Source organism: Chinchilla lanigera, unplaced genomic scaffold (assembly GCF_000276665.1).
Source record: "Chinchilla lanigera isolate Chin_1 unplaced genomic scaffold, ChiLan1.0 scaffold00110, whole genome shotgun sequence".
Lineage (NCBI taxonomy): Eukaryota > Metazoa > Chordata > Mammalia > Rodentia > Chinchillidae > Chinchilla > Chinchilla lanigera.
In genome coordinates, this window is record NW_004955511.1 from 5,636,470 (window position 1) to 5,660,793 (window position 24,324).

The 24,324-nt window shown below is 60.5% G+C and overlaps 2 protein-coding genes across 5 annotated transcripts in view; one reads left to right on the forward strand and one right to left on the reverse strand.

The window, feature by feature from the left end:
• Nucleotides 1-6,669: 6,669 nt before the first annotated feature.
• Nucleotides 6,670-16,497, reverse strand: LOC106147006. Of its 3 annotated transcripts, none has more exons than XM_013506459.1 (3): nucleotides 14,348-16,497; nucleotides 9,633-10,101; nucleotides 6,670-7,426 (listed from the first exon to the last, which is right to left on the reverse strand). In XM_013506459.1, the coding sequence occupies exon 1, from the start codon at nucleotides 16,483-16,485 to the stop codon at nucleotides 15,418-15,420; it is 1,068 nt and encodes a 355-aa protein (XP_013361913.1). In that variant the 5' UTR covers nucleotides 16,486-16,497; the 3' UTR covers nucleotides 6,670-7,426; nucleotides 9,633-10,101; nucleotides 14,348-15,417. The 3 variants fall into 3 exon arrangements, with proteins under 3 accessions (XP_013361913.1, XP_013361912.1, XP_013361911.1); XM_013506458.1 differs by having other exon boundaries at nucleotides 9,458-10,101; XM_013506457.1 differs by lacking the exon at nucleotides 9,633-10,101.
• A 3,366-nt stretch (nucleotides 16,498-19,863) lies between these two features.
• Cd5 (CD5 molecule) overlaps nucleotides 19,864-24,324 on the forward strand; it is a 14,178-nt gene continuing 9,717 nt past the window's right edge. The window contains exon 1 of one of the 2 annotated variants that reach the window (XM_005408118.2): nucleotides 19,864-20,091. In XM_005408118.2, the coding sequence (XP_005408175.1) occupies nucleotides 20,046-20,091 (46 nt within the window). In that variant the 5' untranslated portion in view covers nucleotides 19,864-20,045. The remainder of the gene's footprint in view (nucleotides 20,092-24,324) is intronic. The other variant, XM_005408119.2, reaches the window with a different exon arrangement.

Consider the following 24,324-nt stretch of genomic DNA (forward strand, 5'->3'; position numbering starts at 1 on the left):
ACACGCCCCACTTCGTGCCTCCTGCAGCCACCCGGGACGGAGGGAGGTCACACCATGGGGAGCTGGGCTCGGCCACCCAGGGTGTCTGGCGGGTACAGCCCAGCCTGTGTCAAATCTGGACGGAGACGTCGGGGGTCCCGAGTTTCCCCAGGAAGGACGTCCCTGCCTCTCGGGAGCCCCGGCACTGAGAAGGGAATGAACTCACTGCAGCGCAAGGCGCTCGGACAGTCTGTCCCCAAGGAGCCCAGGAGGCTTCTCGGAGGAGCCGGCCGCCGAGACTAAGAGGGTGACGATGAGCGGGAGGATGACAGGGCGAGGGCGGCACGCACAGGCCGAGCACTTCCTGACTCTGCCTCTCCCTCTGTCCCCACCCCACAGGGGCCCAAAGTGACGAGTAACTGGCCCAAGGCCACATGACCAGGCGAGCCCCACACGGGTCCGAGGCAGCGCAGGACAGGACTATAGGTGCGGTTAGGAGGAGGACAGAGCGGGGCTTCCACGAGGAAGGGCAGCCCGGGCAGGGCCGGAGCCGCGCGGGGCCCACACGAGGTTTGGGACACAAAGCACATGGGGTCTGGGGGCTTCCACATAGAGCCCAGGTCCCCAAGGGTGTGGAGAGCAACTGGCCCTGGAGACACCAGGCCGTCTTCCAAGGCAGCCACCCGGGTGGCGGCGGGTCACTTGGTCAGGGAGAGGGCGCCGTCCAAGCAGCCTGCACACGGCTTGGGTCACAGGACCCGGCCAGGGCGCGTGGCCGACACACACCGGGTGCAGGGCGGCAGCACCAGGACGCAGGGCTCCAGGGCCGAGGGGTGTGGGCACAGGGTGCCCCATGGGCGCCTCTGCTGCACTGGTGGGAATTTGTTCTGTCTCCTCTGAGCTCAAGGAGTAAGGGGCGCTTGGCAAACAGCACCGCCTCACGCAGGCGCCGGAGGCTGCAGAGACCCCGCCAACGTCTGAGAGAGCCGGACAGAAATCAGGCCCCCGCCTTCGGGTGACTCTGGTGGCCCCAACACTCGCCACGCTGGCCCCGCTGCTGTGCTGACCAAGCACGGCCAAGGCAGTGGCAGGGAGCCCTCGGGGACGGCACGGCGAGGGACCCCCGGTGGGGAGGGGCCCCTGGCCCCGCGCTGTTGCTGTCACTCTGCTGCGGTGGCCTCTCTGGGATCCGGGTTGTCCCCCAGCCGGAAGGGGCAGCCTAGAGGTCGCATCCTCCCCCTCCTCCCCTTCCCGAAGCCCCCAGCCCTGGGCTGTCCTTGGGCCACACGTCCACCCCACAAAGTCCTCCCATAAAAGCCCACCCGGGTGATGCTCGGCCTGAGTGGCCCTTCCTGAGCCCTGATCCAACCTACGAGTGTCTGCGTGAGTCACCGAAGCTGCACGGTGACTGTGCCCACGCACCCACACCGCCCGGCTCCGTGCGGAGGAGTGCGCAAGCTCAGAGGGCGGCAGACATGACCGCGGGGGAGGGGGGTCGTGGACATCGATCGCCATGCACGTGTTGGAGATTGTTGCCAGTGTAGACCAAACCCCTGCCGCCCTGCCGCTTCTCCCCTGACCCTGTGAGGACCAGGCGCTCTTCCGCAGAGCAGCGCTGCCCCAAAGAGCCTGGAGTCTTGTTTGATTTTGCTTATTTTTCATTTTGTTTGGTCTTTCAGTACTGAACGTTAACCCCAGGGCCTTTGTCCTGAGCCCCAGCCCCGCCCTTGTTCCCCTTTTACTTGGAGACGGGTTTTGCTAAGTCACTAGATCGCCCGGGCTGTCCGGAGCCCGTCCTCCGCCGGTGCTGGTGCCGGGCGCAGAGCCGATGCAGACCCGCGGCTCCGGTCGGCTCCGCCACTGCCCGGCCCTGTCTGCCGAAAGCAGCCTGTCACGGTTCTCGTCTCCGCAGGAAACAGCGACCACGGAGCAGAGAACATCCAGCTCCCGCTGGCCTTGGTGGCTTCGTTTCGATTCAACCTCACGCGTGAGCGGCCACTGCCGGTTCTCACATCCCCGCATCAAAGCGGGGCCAGGACGGGCGGGCGGGTGGCTCGCGGGCACGGCGACGGCTCTGCCTGCAGAGGCTACAGGGCCCCGCAGCCCCGGAGCACAGCACGGACCCCGCCTCACCCCCGCAGCCTGAGCGCAGGCCTGAGAGACGCTGGGATGGAGCAGGTCCGGAGGGGACACGGAGCGCCTGGCGCCACACAGCCGGGCCTGGGCGCTCTCCGCGGCCTCGGCCTGACCCCGCTTCTCCTGCGCCCTCGGCGGCTGTCCCTGCCCCCCACTGCCAGCCCAGGAGGCAGAGGACACGCGGGCACCTCCCAGCAGCAGCCCTGGGACCCAGCCTCTGCAGCCAGACAGGGCCTGCCCGGGGCAGGGGCACATGGCTCTCGGTCAGTCGATGACAGCTGGCACGGCAGCCCCGGGCTCGAGGCGACCTAGTTTCTGGGAGCCGGGGCTGGAGTGGGCGATGGCCTCCTTTCCTCTGTGGCCAAAATAGCAGCCCCTCCCCCAGCCTGAGCGCAGCCGTGGGTGACAGAGTGGGGGTGCTGGGGATGGATGTCTGGCCAGGTCAGAGGCACCGCTGCGGAGCAGACCGTGACGTCACCCCCACACCGCCCTGCCCCCATGGCCTGCCCACCTGCGCCCAGTTCCCACTGTCCTGGACCCAGGCCCACCTCGCTCAAGGCTCCGCCTAGATGTGTGAGGGTCCTCTCCACCCCTCCCCAGGAGTGGATGGGGTCCCCAGTGAGTCCTTTCCCATCCCTGGTGCCCTCCCTGCCGCTGGGACAGAGTTCTCACGAGCAGATCTTCCACTTCCTGCCCGTGCTCTTTCTGTGTAACGGATTCTGCACCCCTGTGCTCCCACCCCTCTGCCTGGACCGCACCACCCTCCTCCTGCCCCAGGGACTTTGCACAGCTCCTGCTCCCAGAATCCTCTTCTGCTCCTGTGCATGGGGCTGCCCCCTCCCTCCCTGACCACCTGTCTTCTCTCCCACCCCCCTCTCCTCCCTACAATGTGTTTTCAGCAGTCCCTCCTGTTTAGGGTCTATGCACCCACATTTGGCTGGGAGAGGCATGGGTGGGATGACTGGCCTGTCCCCCAGTACCCATCCCCAACCCGGGAATGGGGAGAGGACATTGTGGGGCGGTGGGCTGTGGAGAAGGGGCGTGTCCGGGGTCCTGGCGTCCCTCAGCCACAGAGTGCCCACCCCGGGGCAGGAGGGGGTGGTCCCATGGCTCCCGCAGGACCCAGTGGTCCCAGGATCTCAGGAGGCTGCAGGCCCCAACTGCCGTTCTACCCAGTCCCTGTCCCCCCACAGCTCCTAGGGAGCAGGGCCCTAGGCAGCACCCATGCCACACAGGCGGGGAGGCCCCACTAAGGCCAGGAAGGGGCAGTGGGGGGCCCTGGAGCTGCTGCTCACCCATCGCTGCCAGCCCTCCTCCAGCAGCCCCGGCAGACACAGTGACACTGGCTGCCCAGAGGGGACACTAGCCCTGCGGGGTTTCTGCTGGGAAATGGGCGGGCGGGGAACCAGGAGGCGGGCAGGCCAGGCGCAGGCAGGTCGGGGCTGGGGGTTGCGGGGAGGGAGGGCTTCCTTCCCAGCCGCCCCGGGAGGCTCCGACCTGGAGCAAGGTGTACCCTGTGACCGGGCCCCTGAGCATCTGTTGTGACAGCAGCCTCACCGCGTGTCCTGCAAGGCCCATCCTGCCGTCCTCAAAAGGCTGTGCTGCCAGGGGTGGACACAGGAGGCTGAGGCAGGAGGACGGCTAAGGGTTTTGAGGAAGACCAGCCTAAACTACATGGTGAGACCCTGTCTCAAAAACAAGCAAAGAAGGAAGCAGATGGGGCACACAGGCCTCCTCTCCAGGCCCACGGGCGCCCAGGTTCCTCAGGGAGCCGAGCAGGGCTGGCCTTAAATTCTTTTCTACATCCTGTGAACAATGCTACTGCTGTACCTCCAGGAAGCTCGGGAAATAAAGCAGAAGTCCCACCCGTTTGTGGAGGCCTGCGTGGGGCTGGGGCTGGAGTAGGCAGCAGCCGCGGGCACTGGGTCTGGCTCTGCCCAGGGGCTGTTAGGGCTGCCCGGGGTTGGCGTCCTCCCCACGAGCCCAGCAGCCTGCTGCCACCCAAGCCATGGCCCAGGGAGGGCTGGTCAGTGGTAAGAGCACCCGCCACGGCCAGCTGCACTGTTCCCAGCCTCGAATTCAGAAGCCTCACCCGAGCCAGGGACTCAGTCTGTCCACGATGTGTGGACAGACAAGTGGGTGTGGGGGCCTACGCCTGTGATCCCAGCACTCTGGGAGGCTGAGGCAGGAGGATCACAAATTTAAGCCTAGGCTGGGCAACTTAAAGACCTAGCAAGGCCTTGTCTCAAAATAAAATAAAAAAAAATAAGAGAATGGCTGAGGACATAGCTCAGTGAAGGCTCCGGGTTTCATCCCCAGCGCTGCCTCCAAAACAGAAAGGAAAAGGAAAGGTGGGTGTGAGTGAGCGCAGGAGCCGTCCACACAGGGACAGGGACGCGCACGGCCGCCTGGGAAGCAGCGGCTTGGCTCTGGGCAGCGACCGGGGCCAGAGAAAGGGGCAGGTGGGGGCAGTGGCCACGCGGCTCGAGGCCGGGGACCCTGCCCCACAGGCAGGGGAGACGCGGGGTCCCACAGTGGGAGGTGGCCACGTAGGACTCAGTAGGGGATGCAGGATGGCACGGCCAAGGCCTCCTCCGCCCGAGCAGGCCACCAGCCAGGGCCAGCGGAGACAGGCGGAGTGGAGAGCGGGCCCGGGGCAGTGCCAGCCAGTGGGGTGGGCTTCGAGATACGGATCTGGGCTCTGAAGCCTGAGTCCGCAGGGTGCGGCATTGCCCCTCCTCAGGGAACAGCCCCTTCCTGCTCCCTCCCCCCAGCCGGGAGCTGGGGTGCGCAGGGTCACAGCAGCTCCCCGCAGAGGGGAGTCCGCTCAGCCCGGGGGGGCGGAAGAGCCGAGTGCCCGCACCTTCGAGAGTCCTAATGGCTCTCACGGCTGGGCAGCTCTGGGCAAGGCTTTTCCCTGTTTGGTCCAAAGATCGGGCGCTGGTTGGTGGGGTCCCACCCGACCTGCAGGAGCGTGGGGGTCCAAGCCAGACACCTCTGACAGTGCTGGAGGTGAGAAACCCGAGGACGCAGATAGACGCTGAAATTGGAGGAGTCTGGGAACTTAGGTACTGCAACCGCTGTCATTTTTAGTTTTACTAAATTCCTTTCACTGGGTTTTCGGGTTTTTTTTTTTAACACTTTGCTAATCATGAAGTTTTCCACGCAACGCACGCACAGCAGTGCTGCTGGCCTTGCTGACCCGTGGGGCCCGCCCCGCCCGCACACGCGTTGCCTTTAATCTACTTCTGCCCGTGAATGTGCAACACACTCGAGGGGCATTTCACCCTCAAACCTCTGGCATGTGCGGAGCCCCCGCTGGGGTGAAGAGCCCCTGAAGCTGGGGGACTTCCACGCTTGTACCCGAGTCCAGCCTGGCACTTCAGGCCCACGAAGGAGGTCTTGATCCGCACCGGAAGGCAATCTCAGAGCAGCCACACCCGCTGTGCGGGGGGAACTGAGACCCTGAGCACCGGGGTCCGGCCTGACACCCGGGCCCCCTGGAGGCCAGAGCTGCGAACAGCTCCTCCCCTCGGGCCAGCCACGGGTCAGCCACGCTGAAATCGACTGTGTGGCAGCCAGGGGTTTTGCTAACGAGATTGCGACTGCTCTTGCCATACACGCGTGCACACACGCATGCACACACGCGTGCACACACATGTGCGAACACACACTGGGCGACCGAGGTGCTGGATGTGTTAACAGGCTTCACAACACTGACCGCGTTCCTTTCCACACGTCTCCTAATATCTTAAATATACACATCAAAATGCACTTAAAATAAACACGTAAATAAATTTAAGGTGGCATTTCGGGTGGGGAGAGTTGGCACATTTATGTCAAAATAAGAGGAGGGCCCAGCAGTGTCTGAGAGAAAGCAAGAGCCTTGCACACTTCCGCGGTGGAGTTAAGCTAGGGACTTCCAGAGGCCGAAACAGAGCGGACGATCTGGGGAATCAAATTATGATGACAAAAGAAGGTCCAGAGAAAGGAAAGTCACATCATTTACAAGGACATTCAGTACTATTCCCAGTCACTGGGGAGAAGACGGCATTTTCAAAAAGCAAATTTGAAGCAACTGCTTTTGCTTCAAAGGAAAACAGAAAATAAAAGTTTTAAATATGAGTTCAAATAACTAAACCTCGTCACCTCTCACAGCATCCTCAAAAACAAAACACAGCGGGGTGAAAGAGTTCTGTGTGGTAAAACAAAACAACAGAAGTCACAGAAGAAATCGTAAGGAACATGTTTATAACCTCGTGTGGAAGAGGCTGACGTGAAAACTAAAAGTCAAAAAGAGAACAAAAGAAGAATTTTCACCACATAAAAGTGTTAAACTTACGAATAGTGGAAAACATCATAAAAATGAATAGTTGCTCTCAGATGACAGGCTGGGAGGAAGTATTTGCCACATGTATCACAAAGCAAGAATACGCATTATATATAAATAACGTCTATACATCAAGCAGGGAGGGAAAGACAACGCAAAAAAAAAAGAGAGAGGTAAAGGATACAATAATTAACCAATGAAGAAATACAAAAGTCCACAAAACATCAGAAAATAAAATATTTTATTAAAGAAGTAAATAAAATGATAAAGAAATAAAAAAATAAAAATTTAAAACACACTTAGGTACTTCAGACCTCTGGGATGGGTAAAAGCTAAACTGTCAGGGACACCCAGAACGGAAGCAGCCGGGCGAAAGGTAATCACACCAATTCGGCCACTTTCTAAAAATCTTCACACAAACATTATCTCTCAGAACTGCAGACCTCCGAAGCACCGCAGAGCCTCGAGGGGGGCTGACGGCGGGAGACCCTCCCCACAGGGCGAGCCCGGCCCTGGCAGACCGCGGACGGGTCAAGGAGGACGCAGACACCATCTCACGCCGGCAGGGAGGCGGACAGCAGGGAGAAAGACAGGCACGCCATAAGCCCCCGGTGCTGACGGGGAGAGCCATTCACCGCTTTCTGGAAAGTGGGAAAAAGCAGTTGCCTAGTAGTAAGTACAAGAGGGTCCCATTTTATAAAATCAGTGAATAAATACAGGTGCAGGCCTCCCTTTTAGTGGCTGGGCTGTGGGAGGAGGGAGAGAGAGGAAGAAACATCCCTTCTGAGAGTTGATGTCGGTGCTGTAGGGGTGCTGTTGTTCTCCGGGTGAGCTGTGACGATCCGTGCAGTTTCCAATACTTGCACACAGTGTGTACTTGTGTAATTAGCAGCAGAACAGCACGTCCTCACTGGTCGGGCGCAGGCCTGCCGTTATTTTCATTTTACGGATGGGAAGACGGTGCTGAGCTACATCATGTGCCTGAGAAAAACACATGGTGTGGGTGCCTGAGGATCCCAGGTTCGGCGGGAGATGAGGGGGTCGACCCTCCCTCTGCCCCACACCCACAGCCCAGCCGGGGCTGTGACTTAGAGAACGGGGCACAGGGATCAAGGGCAGTAAGCAACCCCGTGTCCCTTGTCCCCTAACCAGCTAGAGACCTAGAGCAATAAAATAACAACTGCACCTGGCATGGTGGCCCACGTCTGTAATCCCAGCCCCAGGGAGGCTGAGGCAGGAGGATCACTGCGAATTTGAGACCAACCTGGGCTATAAAGTGAGCCCAAGGCCAGCCTGAACTGTACAGTGAGACCCTGTCTCAAAAAGCAAAAAAAAAAAAAAACCTCACACAGATGATTGTTTTTAATACTTGAGCTGCTTCTTTTAGATACTTGTGTTGCACTTTTAGCATTATCGATGGTACACAGTAGCTTTGATTTTGTATACTTCTCTGAAAATAACTGCATCACAGTCATTTTTCTAGGTCATTGAAAAGTGTCATAAACACCAAGATTTTACAATGTGTCATTTTTAAAGACAGTAGTATTTTTCTTTCATCTCTTTATTTTCCAAATACAGAGGATTGAACCCAGGGCCTTTGCACCGAGCTACGTCCCTGATTCTTTGTTAAGTTTTTATTCTGAGACAGGGTCTTGTCAAGTTGCTGAAACCCCCAGGCTGGGCTCGTAGAACTGCACTCTGCCTGCTCAGCACCCACCTCAGTCCAGCTCACATCGAAGAGAAAACTTAGGGACGGAGACAGAGACACCCTGGGCCCCTTACCACAGGGCCAAATGAGCTCGAGGTGGGTCACAGAAAGAGTCAAAGCTGGGGAGCAGATCTATCAAGTCCCCCTTGGTGGAGAAACCTCAAGAGAAAAGATCACGAGATCCGGCTCCCTAAGATCTTGAAATGCTGTAAACAGCATGAATGAAAAAGTAAAGGTCAAACAGCAACCTGCGGAAACTCTTTGCAACCAACCTGACAAAAATTAACAACCATAGTCAATAAAAAGCTCCTACAAGCCCCGAGTAATCACCCAGGGAGACCCTAGTTCCTCCCAGGGGAGCGAGCTGCTCCCTAAGATTGCAGCCACTGAGCACCGGGGGCTGCTTACACTTAGATTTCTATTAAAACCTTAAATAAATAAAACGTAAGCTTAAATTAAAAACATTTCAAATGCTCCAATGTCTGCATTTGGCTGGTAGATACAGTGGGATAGATAGGGGCCATTTCAAACATCTTAGAATGTTTGACTGGAAAGCAGTATTTTAGACAATTCACAAAAAAGAAAGAAAGACACATAGGTGGCCAATAAACACATTAACAATTTCAACTTCATAGTAGCAAATGGGCTGGGTGTGGTGGTGCACGCCTGTAATCCCAGCACTCGGGATGCTGAGGCAGGAGGATCGTTGGGAGTTCGAGACCAGCCTGAGCTACAAAGTGAGCTCAAGGCCATCCTGAAATGCACAACAAGACCCTGCCTCAAAAAAAAGACAAAACAAAAAAATTAAATTAAAAAAACATAAAAGTAAATGGCACAGAAATTAAAATGAGGCAATATTTTATATTCACTCAATTCAGAATAAACAGGAGGCTGCTAACTGGCGAAGGGCTATTGACAATCTGGAAAATAATTTGACTACGCATTAAGAGCCATAAAACCCCTCGCTGTCTGGGAATACATCCCAAAGAAGCAGATGCAGAAACAGTTCTCTGCAGGGGCTGCTCTATCCCTGAATTATTTATAAATTCAGAAAGAGAACCCCAGTGCGCAAGTCCAACGCCGCCAAAGGACTGCATTCATTAAGACCCTCGGTGGACAGATAAGCGATCAATAAAAAGTATGGCTTTTTCCAGAAAGACCTCATGACCTGGGAAATGTGTTCCTACTGGATCAGCTTTAAAACACAACAGCGGCAGAGCTGAAACTGAACAGTTAGGAAAACATTAACCCTAAAAATACAGGGCTCAAAGGGCACAAAACCCGTCGCCCGTCAGAATAAATACCAGCGGCGCTGGGGTTCTGCGCGGTAGCTTCGGAAGTTCTCTGTTTTCATCCATGTGATTGTATCAGCCCTCATTTGCCGCACAGGACGGCCCCCTCCCTGGCGGGAGCTAACATGAACAACACGTCTTAACTCTTCTTACTTCCCTTTCTCCCCTGGATTTTAACAATGGTCACCTGCCCGGTTTGTATGAAGTGGGCCCGGAGATTGCCATCGCGGTGAGACGTAACGTGGTGACCAGGGACAGGCACTCGAGGGCAGGCGGCTGGGGCTGTGACACCCAAGCTCCGCTGCCCACTGGCTTTCGGCTCGCAGCTGCGGCGGCTGCAGAACGGATGCTGGCTGCACGTCCGGCAGACCCCAGGGCGCGGAGCCTGCTTGCCGGGTTCTCACCGGGGGCCACCTCTTTTCCTCACGTGGAAACAAACGCCTGCTTACACCAGCTACACCACTGTGCACGAGGCCGTCTCCTCTGGGGAAGGTCACGCTTTCCAGAAAGCCCGGGCGGGGAGAGGGGCCGCCCAGCCTGGACTGGGTGAGGGTGACGGTGAGATTTCCCGGCCTAAGACGCCAGAGCCGTCTTCCCGCGCCTCCCGCAGTGCTCTGAGAAACACACCACCGTCTTGAAAACAACTTTTAAAAAGCCTCTAAAAGAAAAAGCGAGCGAGGCTGACACCCATGAATGTTCGACTGCCCCTCCCAAAGCCGGGAAGTCTGAGCTCGGGCGGTCACGGCCCGTGAGGGACAGAGCGGTCCCCAGTGGGGTCACAGCAGGGACCACCCACCGCGCCGCAGGCGGAGACTTAGAGCTTCCTCTGAGTTGTGCGTTCCGAGCTCCGCGCTTGGGTGGGGCGGAGGGGTGATTTGTTTTTCTAATCAAAAAAGAAGTAATTAAGAAACCTGGCTCGCTGCAGCCGCACGGCAAGGAAGACCATGTCAGAGATTAATGCCCAAAAGCGGGTGGAGGGAGGAGGGACAGGATGGGGCGCCTGGCTGGACAGCAGAGCAGAGTCTCCCTGCCCCTCCTACTCCTAGTCCCGGTGGTCTCTGCGCCCCTCGAGCCCAGGCCCTGTCCGGGCGGGCGGGGCCGCGCCTGCCGAGCTCACGTGGCCCTGACAGATCCGTCACTTTTCCACCACTCACGACCCGCTTCCTGTGAGCACCTGGGCGTGGCTGTCACCCCCTGCCCGTGCAAGCCCCAAAGGCTGGCCCAAACGGCCAGGCCAAGCCCAGGCCCGCAGGTGCCCTGGAGCCCAGCAGGGCCGTGCCAGGGAGACCACACGCTCTCGGGAGGTGGCGGCCCCACCCCCAGGCCGGGGTACGGGCTCCCAGGGCCACAGTGTCACCTGCTCTGCTCCTGCTTCCCCTGCCCGCTCGGCCCTGAGGCTGAGGAAAGGCCCCAGGATTTCTAGGAATGAGCCCAGGACAAGCAGGACTGGCCAGATGACAGAGCCACCACGGATTCCGCCCTCCCCCGGCCACAGGTCCTGACGGGACACGGTGACTGTGAGCGCCCCGCGCTCCTGCTGTCACCAAAGCCACAGGGAGGTCCATGGGGAGCAGACCCGGGTCCCGGCGCCATCTGGGCTGGCCCTCACTCCCCCGGGTCCCGGCGCCATCTGGGCTGGCCCACACCCCCCCGCAGCCTCAGGGTCCCTCTGTGTACCCCAGGCTCCTGCCAGTCTGAGCAGGAGTAAAACAAGCCCAGCGGCAGGAGCAGGAGCCGCCTGCTCCCAGGGCTTAGGGGCCACAACACGCCAGTGGGCTGTGACCGCCACACACGCAGCCTGGCCAGTGACACGGACACAGAGCTCAAAGTGCCGCCTGCCCGGGGCGTGTGGCCGCCGCCCCGGGGACCCAGCAGCGGTGACTGTGCGCGTGCGGGTCCCAGCTGGTCACGGGAGCCCTGGGAAGGGACATGGCCCTCGGGGACTCTGGGGACTCTCCCACGTGTGGGCGGCATCGCTCCGGTCTCACGGGGAGCTCACCCAGCTGCCAGGGATTTGCAGGGGCACAGGGGCCCTGGGGAGCTCAGCCTGCCCATGCTGTCCACAGAAGGTGGGGTGCAGGAGCCGTGGGCTTTGCCACCAGGCCTGGCTGGGTGCCCAGGGATCCCCTGACGTGGGACCATAATCGTGTCTCAGGCCCCTGCATGCCACAGGCCCTCCCTGAAGGCGGGGAGCACCGGCGGGCAGCACCCTGAGTGGCAGGCTTGGAAGGGGCAGCCTCCGGGATAGCGCAGCAGGAGCCGTGGGTCCCTGTCTGTTCTAGATGGCCGTGTGTCCACCGACAGGTCACAGGAGGTGTCGCCTGGCCACTTTCCTCTCCCACTGTTCTGAAGATCAGGGATGGTAGGGGGCAGCTTGGGACGGGGCCAGCCACCCTGCTGTGCAGACGGCCCAGAGCCCAGGGGCAGGCGCTGCTCAGCACCCCCGAGCACAAGGCTGCCGCTGCCAGGAGAGGAGCAAGAAGCGGGCACCCGAGGCCACTCAGCTTTAGGAAAGCATCAGGACATTGTGTGGCTTTGTGTGTTTCAACCCCTCCCGGGCTGTGGCTCCCCAAAGAAAGTCAGAGCACTTTGCACTGCACATGCATCTATGGGGGCAGCAGAGCTTTGGGGTTAAACCTGTACTTTCTACAGCACAAACACACTTTTTGGCAGAATGGTTTGATTGCCCCGTGGAATACTATACAGTAATGAAAAAGAAGAAACATTTGGTATGCAGATAACAACACAGGTATGTTCCCAGGCATAACTCTGAGAAAAAGCAAGAGTATAAATGGGCTGTGCTGGGGCTGGGATTTAGCTCAGCGGCACAGTGCTGGCCTGGCAAGCGTGACATCGTGAGTTCGATTCCTGGTACCGGAAAAAAAAAAAGGGCTGTGCCATTTAGTAAATCTCAAGAACTGCAAAACCAGCCAATGACAATAAAAGGACAGGAGCTACCTGGGCAGAAGAAATGGGGAGAAAACCCAGGGGAGACGCGTAGGTGCTGCCTGCCCTGGGCTCGGCTGGTGAAGTCACGGAGGCTGTGCCCGGGGCTGGTCTGTGGTACCAGTGTGTGAGCAGTCCTCCCCCGTGTGTCCGGGCTTGAGCGGCTGGAGGGCCACCTGCATGCCGTCTGACCCGGGCAGGCTACACTCAGCTCCGCCCCCTCCTCTGCCAACCGTGGCCCCAGCAGGCAGGTGGGGGTGGGGCATAGCCCTGGGGCCCAGAGGGGCAGAGCTGGGACTGAGGCCCTGCCCCACCGGGGCCACCTGCCCTCACAGGGGGCCGCATGGACACCCCTCCTGCGCTCTCTTCCTAGTGATCGCCCGCGACCTCCCCTCCACCCACCCCTCATGGCTGTGCCAAACCTGCCCACTGCCAGACACCGAGGAGAGAAGGCCTTGCGTGGAGGACAGGGGCAGGAGCTTTAGGAACACTGCACACAGCCCGGCTTATGGGGCACACCTGCCAGCCCTGCACTCAGGAGGCTGAGGCAGGAGGATGGCGAGTTCAAGGCCAGCCTAGGGAGCTTAGTGAGATCCGGTCTCAAAATAAAAATAAATGAACAGGGCTGTGGTGGCACTCGCCTGGCATGTGCCGGACCTGGGCTCGAGCCTGGCACCCGGCACCTGGGGCCTCACTCACCTCACATCTCCACGTGCCTCTGTGTGGTGCAGGTGGGCTCAGGACACGGCAGCTGTGCTGGCCCCAGGCCCCTGGGGTTGCCCCGTGAGGCAAAAGCACCAGGGGAGGGACGCCCACAGACCAGGAGCCCAGGAGGGGCCTGCAGGCTGGCTGTGCCCCTCAGGGGACTCACTTAACCTCTCTGATCCTCAGTTATCACACCCGAAAGATGGGTGGGTTCGCCCCTGTCTCGCCCTGCTGTGCACCACAGAGAGAGCCGAGCGCATATCGAGGCCCCAGACCCAGCCTAGCGCTGGGGGACCCGGGTCTCCAAGCTCCACCACTGCCAGGGGAACCTCAGGGAGCTCAGTGTGAGGCCGGAAGAGGACGCGTCCCCAGAGGCAGCCGGCTTGGCTGGGGCGCCCAGCTGTCAGTGTGAAGGCCTGGCCAGGTGCATCAGCACAGCCACGGGACCCTGAGGGCCCCACCCGAGGCTCATCAGGTGTGTGGGGCCAGGAGCACCCAGGAGGGACCAGGAAGGACACGGGACAGCGGGTCAGGGCCCACCCGAGGGCCCCAGCGCACCACAGCCAGGAAGGTGCACGTTCAGAGACATCACACAGAGACCCCGGGGCCCTCGGGAGCCCCACCTTGCACGGGACCTGCCTCGGCCCCTCCCAGCCAGACAGGGAACAAGACAGCTGACTTCCGGTCACCAAGCCTCGGTGACAACCAACAGGGGGCCCACGGCATGACGCAGACAAAGGTCTGTGGTCACGGTCACGGTCACGGCAAAGGTGGCGCTAAAGGCAGGGCCCCCGACACACACACACACACACACACACACACACACACACACACGCCGCCCTGCCCTCCCGGGGTCAGGCTGGACAGGACAAGGCCCTTCCCAGGCGGGGTGCTGGCAGCCACCACCCCTGGGCAGTGACGCAGGCTCCGAGGGCTCCCCGACACAGGCTGGAGGAGGCTGCCCGGCGCTGCTCCGGCCACCAGGCCGCTCTGTGCCCGTGGGAGCCACAGCCTCCCTCCCTCACGAACTCACTCATCGCTCACTCCTCCGCCCAGGGCGGACAGAGCGCCTTCCCCGCCAGCCTCCCCTCCCTCCCCACCACGCTCGCCCACGCAGCTCCTCCCTCTCCAATCCCTGGCTCCCTTTGCCCTGGAGCGGAGCGAGCCAGCCCTCGGGCACTGAGGTGACCTGTCAGGGGCCACGTCCCGGGCTGTGCCCCTCGTGACGGCGCTGACGGCGCCCTCCCTCACCTGGTGTGGCCCTCGGCGGCCGGCGAGCGTCTCCGGGCAGGCATCCCTGTCCTGCAGGCCCCGAGCCGCTGGTGCACTCCGGGGGCTCACTCCACCCCCACCCCGCCCAGGCTGCCTGGAAAACCCAGGCTGGGCAGCTGACTTCCTCTTGTGTCACGGAAAGTGAGGCGATGGGGACCGGAAACTCCCCCAGGGGTCAGGCCGGAGGGCCGGGCGGGGCTGGGGCACTGGGCAGGGGCGCAGCCGGCTGGGGCCGCCCCTCCCAGGGCACAGAGCCCAAGCCCCTAACCCAGGCCGGCCAGGTGGGAAACCCCCAGCCCCCACCCAAGCTGCTTTCAGACTTCCAAAGACAGCAGAAGTCCAGGACAGCTTGCTAGGGAAGGTGAGGACTCCCAGAATCAAACAAAAAGCCAGCGTAGGTTTGTTTCCTTTGCTCTTGGGGGCCAGGTGGCAAGGCTGGGGATTAGCCTTCTGGAGCCAGGGAAATGCGCTCAGTCCGAGCCTCAGTTTCCCCATCTGGAGGTGGGGAGCGGCACCCACTTTCCAGGGCGGCAAGAAGGAAGGAGGTGGCGCCAGCCGGAGAGAGGCGCCCAGACAGCGTGCCCTCCGGATGGGCTGTGTAAACCGGGTGGGAGCGGAGATGTGGAGACTGCTTCACACGCAGCTTCCAGGCGTGGACAGAAAGATGACCCCAGGGGCTCGGGCCACACGCAGGGCATGGGCGGGGCCCCCCCTTCATCTCTGCATCCCTGGGCTTGGCACTGATAAGTGGGTGGATGGAAGATGGATGGATGAACAGACGGTGGATGATGTGGGGAGGATGGACAGATGTCAGACGGATGGATGGGTGGATGGACGGACGGTGGATGGACCACAGGCCGGAACTTCCGGACTCACGTGACCAGGAAGGAGGAGTGTGACGGGCAGGGAGCCAGACCAGGTCCCCTGGGCAGGGCGAGGTGATGCCTCCCATTGCAGCGGAGGCAGCGGCACCTCCGGCGGGTGACACTGACAATCCTGGGTGAGGAAGGGTGCCCTGTCACAGAGCCATAGGCATCCGCATCCCTTGTTCAGGACTTCAGTCTGCCTTCTGCTAAAGGGAAGTGAGCACCCCAAACCTCCCGGCCTGCTCCCCACCTGCTTGCGGCACAGCCTGTGCTACATCCCCCTCCCTCCTCCGCACTCAGACCCCGGGGCCCAGGCCCTTCCCTGCCCTCCCGCCCGGGCCGCCGACCGCAGCCCCATCTCTTCAGGACATCTGTCCAGCGTGGGCACGGCCGGCCACTTCCCCAGGCCGGAAGCCAGCAGAAGCCGGGGCCCCACTCCTCAGTCCGGAGGGTCGGGTCGGGAGGAGCTGTCGCGGGGCCCCCACCCCCGGTCTCGGCCGTCCACTCCGAGGGCTCCTGGCCCCGACCGGGGCAGCGCAGTCGGCTGTCCCTCCGCGCTTCCAGAGTTGAGTAGGGGGCTGCCTTGGGGCTTGGGCAGGGAGTAACACTGGCCCTGGCAAAGCCCAGACAGCCTGTCATCACCGAGTGAGCCCCAGCCCCGCTAGTCACACCCAAGTGGCCACCACTGTGACTCGTGTCCAGTCTCCCTACGAAGGAACCCAGACACCAACGCCCCGCGGCCCAAACAGCTCCCGGCCTAAAGCCAGAACCCAGGGCCCCGGGCAGCGCCCTTCCAGCCGCGTCCCCGAGGCCCCAGCGGGGGCCGGCTCTGGTCTCAGCACTGGGCTGTGTTTCTTTCCTCAAGTTTATTACCAGGCACGCTTCTCCGGGGATCCTCTGTGACAACCTCTGGATCGGTGTCATTTGTGTTGGGGATGACGCAAGCGACTCCATCTTGCGCCCACAGCCCTCGCTGTCCTCCTGTCCAGGCCGGCTCTGCGGAAGCTCCCTGGAGGAGTCAGCAGCCTGCGGTGCGGCGTTCACTGTCCCACACGGCGACACTATCCCAGTTGTGGTCGTGCCTGTGCCGTGCGGAAGGGGAAGGGACGATGCCTGGGGGTTGTGAGGCCTTGACCAGCAGCTCAGCAGCCGCTTAGAAGGAGGACGTGGCCCGCAGGCCAAGAGAGCTGGAGGCCACGGGCAAGTCCCGGGCTGATGCCAGCCTCTTAAAGTGCTGGCCGGGTCATCCATAGACCACGTTCTTCTTTAGAACTTTGAAAGGCAACGGTAGGAAGTTTTCAAAAGGAAATACAGAACGAAACCAACAAGAGTGAAACAAATTCAGCTCACAACCAAGAAACGTAATGGTTCGTCACACCAGTTTTTACCAAGGATGATCAAAGAGAAACCAGGCTGTCTTTTCCACCGATCCCAGCGTGGATGCTTCAGAGAGGGTTCAAACTCACGCCGGCCCGGGGGGCAGCGCTGCCCACCACAGGCAGCTGAGAGCACAGCGCTGCCCACAGCCCCCGCCCCGAGCTAAGCTGTGCGTAAGCCCCAGGATTGTCATTATTATCGGTATCCTACACCGCACACCCTCGTCACCCTGCCGGCGTTACACCGTTCAGAGACCTTGAAACACACCGAAATCTTTCATGACTGACTTTCCTACGGAATCAGTAATCCTGATAAAGACAGCGGGAAGCAGGAGAAATTATCTTGGTAAAAACACAACATCTTTATTTCTGAGCCCAGTTGTTTGAAATATTACTAGGAGCAGATCGACATTTAAGAAAGCCTTACTGTTTTAGACGCAGAGATTCAGGCTTTGTTCTATAGCAGTGGATTAAAATTTGGAGTTTAGAAAACGTTTCAAATGAGATTTTAAAAAGCGAGACCCGGGTTTGCCACGGAGACGAAGCCCTTTCCCAGCGTACGCGGCGACGGCTCGAGCTTTATTTCCACTTCCATACAAAACAGACGTCTTGCTTGAGGACCAAAAAATATTTTATTTTACCACACAAAATCTTCTCTTATCCAAAAAAATTCTCTTTTCCTTTTAAACTGTCTTACCAAGAACGCAGCCCGGTCCCGTATTTCCCGCTCCCTCTCCTGCTGACCGGATCGTGCTTTGCTTGTTTCTTTCCTTCACTTTATATTTTGAAACAGACCTTACAAACTTCCTAATTTAGCCGGGCATGGTGGCACACGCCTGTAATCCCAGCACTTGGGAGGCTGAGGCAGGAGGATTGTTGCGGGTTCGAGACCAACCTCGGCTACAAAGTGAGCTCAAGACCAGCCTGAACTGCACAGCAAGATCCTGTCTCAAAAAAAAAAAAAAAAAAAAAATTAGATAAATTTCCTAATTTAGATAAAATTGCTCTTTTCCTACAACAAAATAATAAACACAATAATAAAACAAAATGATGCCTTTCGTATAGCTTTCTCATCAACAGCTTAATTTCTTTATATCCCGAGTACACAGCATTACACATGTTAACTAGCACTTTAACTCTTAGTGACTTTACTTCATAGTGAAGGCCCAGGGAGACAGCACCCTTGAATGGTTCTTTATACACAAGGGATTATGATTGTGAAAATGCATTTAACAGACCCAAATACAGTGTCTTTTCTATAGAATTTCAGAAACCGGCAGTACTGGGATTTATATTTATCATTTGATGTTTTAATACCTCAACTGATTTACAAATAACTCACATTTTGAAACATTTACCCCATTTATATTTACCCAATTTGCTTATTTTAACAATTATTTCTGTATTATTTATAACTGAGATATCAGATAAGCATAATCTTTTTTTTCCTGAGGTCCTGGGGGTTGAACCCACGGCCTTTACACTGAGCCACATCTCCAGCCCTTTTTATTTTTCATTTTCAGCCAAGGTCTCACTAAGTTGCTAAGTTGCCCAAGCTGAGTTCAAACTAGTGATCCTCCTGCCTCAGCCTCCCAGAGTGCTGGGATTACAGGCCTGTACCACCATGCCTGACTATAATAATTTTAAATTATTTTCTTGTCAACATAAAACACAAATGCTAACGCAGACAAATATAATCCTCACTGGCCAGCATCCCAGGCCAAATATTAACTTGAAGACGTCTCCGCTACCAACGCATATAAGTGACCCCCTTGTCGAGGACTCATTAACCCATGTGAACTAAAACCGGACTGGGTAAACTTGTTCTAATGCACCTCAGTGCTCGAGCATCCGTAGCAAATCGGAAGGGCTGCCTTGGGGGACCCTGGCACCAGGCAACGTATACCGTGTAACCTGCACCCAAAGGCAGCACCCGGGACACGTCCCTGCCAGGCTCGGGGAGGGCGGCTGCAGCCTGGGAGTGGGGCTCGGCCGGGGGAGAGGCCCGCGCGCTTCCCACAGAAAGGGCCGGGTGGCAGTAGCAGGCCCCTTGATGAGGGTGGTGGAGGAAGGAAGCCGCATGCCCTCTGGACACAAATCGGGGACATGCAGGCCTGCCCGGGGATTCACAGCTCCCTGCAGCAGTCGCCTACTTCGACCCCTCCCAAAGTGGGGCAGCCCTCCCCTCCCGTGAGGGCCAGACCCCCACCTGGCCTCTCCAACAGGACTCCCCTCAGAGGGCCTAGAAGGGCTGCTGGAGTGGCCTTGGCTCAGGGCGACCCCGCTGTCCCAAGCGAGCGGGCAGAGCCCTGGGGACGGAGTGCACGCCCAGCCGCCTTTGCAGACGAGCAGGAAGGAAGCCCTGAGAAAAGCCGAGGTAGAAGCAAGGGCATGAAAGGAGACGGGGGCCACAGGAGCTGGGGTCGCACTGGCTGCGGCCATCTGGACAGAGATCCGGGGCTGCGTGGTCACCCAGGCTGTGTGGCCCCCGGAGCCCCAAGTCCAGCGGGCCCAGCCAGGCCCAGCTCACGCTGTCCCGGTAAAGTCCCCAGAAATACATTACCACAGAAGAGACAGCGCGTGCACCTAAGCATCCTGGAACACGGGCCGGGCTCTATGGGCCTCAGCCGGACGCCCGGCTCCAGCTTGAGCTGAAGGGGTCAGCACACCCGAGGGGGCCAGGCTGCCTCCGGAACGCAGGGAGAAGCAGCTTCTGTGGACCTGCCGGGGTGGGGGTTAAAGCCTAGCGATTTTCCCCAGGCCAGGGGCACAGTGTCACAAGACGGCTTCATGCTTGGGCAGGGTATGGGCCCATCAGGTGGCCGGCCTGTGCCAGAATCCTGGGTGACTCACAGCAGCCCGTGGCCCCACACCAAGGCGCCCTGGGCCTGGGCCTCCGCGTGGGGGGGAGGACTGGGGCTCGGCTGCTGCCGGAAGGGGACATGTGCTGGATCCAGGGCACAAGCAACACGTCTACACCTATGGCTGAGGAGATCGCAGAGGGCAGGGGCACAGCACTAGGGCAGAGCGCCAGCCTTCTGTCCCCCCCGCCCGGCCCCAGGGAGGAGGCAGCCCTCCAAGCCAGCAAGGCCTGCAGGTCGCCAGAAGTGACTCCGACCGCGAGTGATGGCCTACAGGTCAGTGGCGGCGCCTAGCGTGTAGCCAGTGGGCAGGTCGTAGCGTGTGCCCCCTGCACGCGTGATCTTTACGTCACCGAGACCGGTGCAGTGAGAGCCTCGCTCAGCTCTGTCCTCAGTGGCAGCCCTGCCAGGAGGAAGTTGACAGTTTGACTTCAAACACGGTGACGCAGGCTCCGCACTGCCTGCACCCCAACCCGACCTTGCCGTCCCGCCCTCTTCCTCCCGAGGAGACAGGACCGACGCCTCACCCGCGGGTGCTGAGCTCGCCCAGGACGGGCAGGAGCAGGCCGCACCCATGGGGTCCCCGCCGCTGGCCGTCGCATGCCTGCTAGGGACGCTGGGTGAGTAGCCGTTTGTCCACTGGGTACCGGGCTCGCTGGGCACCGCTCTGAGGTGGCACCTGTCCTGCTCTGGCTCCCGAGTGTCACACGGGCTCAGGGCCACAAGGATCTCTGTGCTCCTAGCCCCAAGCGCTCTGTGCCCTGCTGGTCCCGCCCGACAGCCTCCTGCTTCTCCCTGAGCTGCCCAGGCCCGGTCCTCCGGGGGTCTGAGCCCCGCCCACGCTCGGCAGTGCGTCGCCTGGGCGCCCAGCAGCATCGGTCACCTCTCAATGCTGGGACAGGGACACTGGTCACCTCCGGGCCCTGAACAGAGCAGGTGGAGGCAACACAGCTAGGCCTGCCCTGAGGGCACAGTGGGCCGCGGTGGGGCGCAGAGCTCCTGGTCCATCTGCACACGGAGGGGGTGGGGGGGCACCAAGCCGGGGCTCTAAGCGCGAGTGTGGGTGGCCTCTCCACCGTGGGTGTTGGAGGAGTGGGACGGAGATGTGACTGCAGCCATGGGCCCGGGAGGCGTGGCGGGCAAGGGGCCGACTCCCGACTGGGCGGAAGGACGGGGCCCCAGCTGCAGGAACAGCACGAGCACAGCCGCAGGGGAGCGTGCGGGGCGTGCGGGGCGTGCGGGGCGTGCAGGATTCTGTGCACTCTCAGGCCTGCACACGGCTCCCCTCGTGCACGGCTGGTGTGCACAAGCACTCCCGTGGCTGTGTGGGCACAGCAGGAGGCGCGGCCATGCTGTTCTGGTCCCTGCCCGCAGGGTGGCATCCTGGGCCCCGGGACACCCGGGATTCAGCCCTCAGGCTCCACTTGCCCTGGCTGTGCCCCCGCTGGATGCGGAGCAGAGTCCTGTGTTGGGTGAGCTCCTGGCAGCACCCGTGGGCCCCCAGGCCTGGCACACCTGGAGTCAGTGCGAGCACCCTGGGGATCTCTCAGAGCACGTGGCGCTAGGCACAGACATCTGTGCAAATGGGGCCGTGAGCACCCCCTTGTCCAGGGGCCACAGCCCACAAAATACTTGCAAAGCCGTCGTCTTCCATAGCTTCACAGCGGCCTAGGAAGTAGCCAGGGGCCCTGCAGCTTCCCGCCTGGCATTACAAGGAGGTACCCACAGTCTCCCTGGGGTGACGGTGCCATCCTCCTTAGCCTGAATGGCTCGGGCCACGGCACAGCCCACCACGCTCAGCCACTGGAACTCCAGAGTCAGCCGCCTGCCAGCGGGTGACCTGGGCAGCTCTGCGGGCCTCGGTCTGCCCAGAGGTCTGCGGGGTCAGGGAAATCAGGCCTGTCGAGCCTGAGCACTGTGCCAGGATGCTGTGTACCAGGTGCTCAGCACACAGCAGAGACAGCAAGTTCTAACCCGGGCAGCAAGGCTGGGCAGGCCAGGCTGGGGTGGAAGGGGTCTGGCCAACGTGCCCGCCGTCAAGCTGCCTCCCCAGGCTTCCCCCTGCATGGGCTCTCGGCCCGCAGCTCGCCCTGAGCACCCACCATGTGCCCAGCAGTGACTGAAATGGGCATCCCTCCCGCTCACAGCAGAGGCCTGGCCTAGCAGCCCAGAAACAAGCCCTGAGGTTCCTACCCACCTGGGGACACTGAGGAGTGTGGCCCAGGAAGTCACAGGTGCCCGGGACTGGAGGGTGGCCGAGGTAGGGTGGCGGGGCATGTTCGACACCTTCAGAGGGCGGGAGGGGCCGCGGCAGGAGGCGCCGTCCCCTCTGAGGCCTGAGGAATGGGAAGAGGCCGCCAGGTAGAGGAGGATGGATGAGGGTCCGCAGCGGAGGGGATGCCCAGGGTGGAGGCCGCGGGGCGGGACGGGGCGTCCATCAGGAGCGTCCAATGGCAAGGCCACCCGGCCACTGTCCAGGCTATAGAGCTGGGGCCTGCGAGGTGCTGAGTACCGGGGATCGGGGACCTCACGCCTGCACTTCAGGGAACAGAGGCCCTGGGGGCCTTGGGGCTGCACCAGTTCGAGGGTCTCCTGGGGACCAGGGAGAGCTCAGCTGCAGCGGGCAGCTGTGTACACGTCATGCGCGCAGCCGTGCGGAGGGGCTTGGGAGCGAGGCAGGTCTAGTGTGGCTCCTGCTTGGCCGCCCGAAAGGACGAGGACGGCTGGGGGTCTCAGTCCTCTCGTTAGAGCCGTGCTCACCTGGAAGGGCCCTGGAACAGCAGTGCCGGGACTCGGGAAGGGGAGACCAGAGCCTGGCCCGGGGCCGGCCGGACGCGGTGGGGACGCAGCCCCCAGGCAGAGCCGGGCCCTGCCAGGCCAGCAGGAAGCGTGACTCGGTTTCCTCGTCTGGAAACGGGGCAAGATGGGCCTGTGTTCACCGGGCTGCGGGTGCGAGGCTCGGGGTGCGTGACGCTGAGCCGGGGACACCATGGGGGACACGCGGCCCCGGCGACGCGCCTACAAATTCGGTGAGACGCCGGGCCACTCTCGAGGACGCAACAACTCCAACAGCAGAGGCGCCTGTCCTGTACCACGCGTGGCGGCAGGCCCCCAGCCCACCCCTCTCCTGGCCGGATCTGCAGGGCCCGCGTGTGTCGGCATGAAAAGGCTCCCGACCGACACGCGCCGCCCTTCACCTGCTGCCTGACCCGCGACACTGTCCCGGCTCGTTCTCACCCGCGCAGCTTCAGGTCGTGCCCGCTCTCAGTAACACACAGCCGTGCTGCCACCCCGCCGGCCGGGCCTGTCTCCAGCCCCGCGGGCACAGGCTGCAGACACCAGCAGGGCCCCAAGTGGTCAGAGGCGGCGGGGGCACCAGCTCCACAGCCAGCAGGCTGGGCTCACGTCTCTGGCCGAGCACGCCTGGCCCACGGTAGCCTCGGGGTCTGCAAAGTGGGTCCCCACTTTGCCAGGCCCACAAAGACCACCTGCAGTCATCCCCAGAGCTGGGACAGCGCCGGTGCCTTCCTGGCCAATGGCGCAGCGCATGCGCAGCCCGGGAAGAGGTGGAGGTGGCTGAGCGCCCTGCTGCATCTCCCGTGCTGCGGAGACACACGTGTTTCCAGGCGGGCAACGTCATATGGGTAAAGCCAGGACTGCCTGGGGAGCAGGGCGGTGTACAGGGGGCACCAGGCTTCCATGTTCTCCTCTCACATGGCCTCACGGTTTCTGGGCAGAGCCTAGGACCTGAGGCAGCAGGAATAAGCTGTACCCCAAGGGGGCCAGGGAGACCCCAGCAGTCTGAACTGTCCAGGGGAGCCAGGGGTTGCTCTGACACCAGTGAGAAGCAGCTGAAAAATGAGAATAGACTACGGACTATCAAAACCCGGAAGTAGCTGAAAAGGCAAAGAGAAGGCCCCCGGTAGCCAGGCGTGGTGGTGCACAGCCATAATCCCAGCACTCAGGAGGCTGAGGCAGGAGGATTGTGGCAAGTTTGAGACCAGCCTGGGGTACAAAGTGAGCTCAAGCTCAGCCAGAACTGCATAGCGAGACCCTGTCTCAAAAAAACAAAACAAAAAAAAAAACAAAGAGAAGGCCCCCGGGTCAGCCCTGCATCCCATCAGCTCCACTACCCTCACTCAGCGCTGACCTGCACTGAGCTGAGGATCATGGATCACGACGGCTGGATGAGGGGCAGCGGGAGGCTGGCAGAGGGTTCACCACAGACGAGCAGCCACGCCAGAGGGGCTGAGCGAGCTGCTGGCATCAGGCAGCAAGTGCACGGCTAAATCCTCCCGCAGAGGCTTCACACGCGGACAGGGGCTCGAGCTCACTCCTTCCAGGCAGGGCGCACGGAGCAGCGGGGTACGCCAGGCCTCCCAGGGACAGAGCACAGAACGTGCATTGTGGCCAGCATGCAGAGCTCAGCCTCTGTGCCACCCACAGCTGCCAAGTTCTTTAACTGCTCTCAGCGTCTCTTCCACAAAACAGGACCAAAATAGTGGTGCCCATCTCCCAGCACTGTGATGGGCACAGAGAGTGAAGGGTGACAGTCCTGGAAGAGGAAGACACTGTGCTAAAGGGAGCAGTGACCGCGGTGGTGATGGAGGTGGAGGTGGAGAAGGCAGTCGTGAGGACGATGGAGATGGTGGAGGTGATGATGATGATGATGATGGAGATGGTGGTGGAGATGGAGGTGGTGGTGATGGAGAAGGTAGTGGTGATGTGGAGGTGGTGCAGGTGATGATGATGATGATGATGGTGATAGAGACAGGGTGGTGACAATGGTGATGATGCTGGAGGTGATGGAGGAGATGGAGGTGGAGGAGATGGAGGTGGAGGAGATGGAGGTG

Excerpts from the sequence above, each read along its gene's own strand:
- LOC106147006 (XM_013506457.1), bottom strand. The coding sequence starts at position 16,485 with ATGGATGACCCGGCCAGCACTTTAAGAGGCTGGCATCAGCCCGGGACT.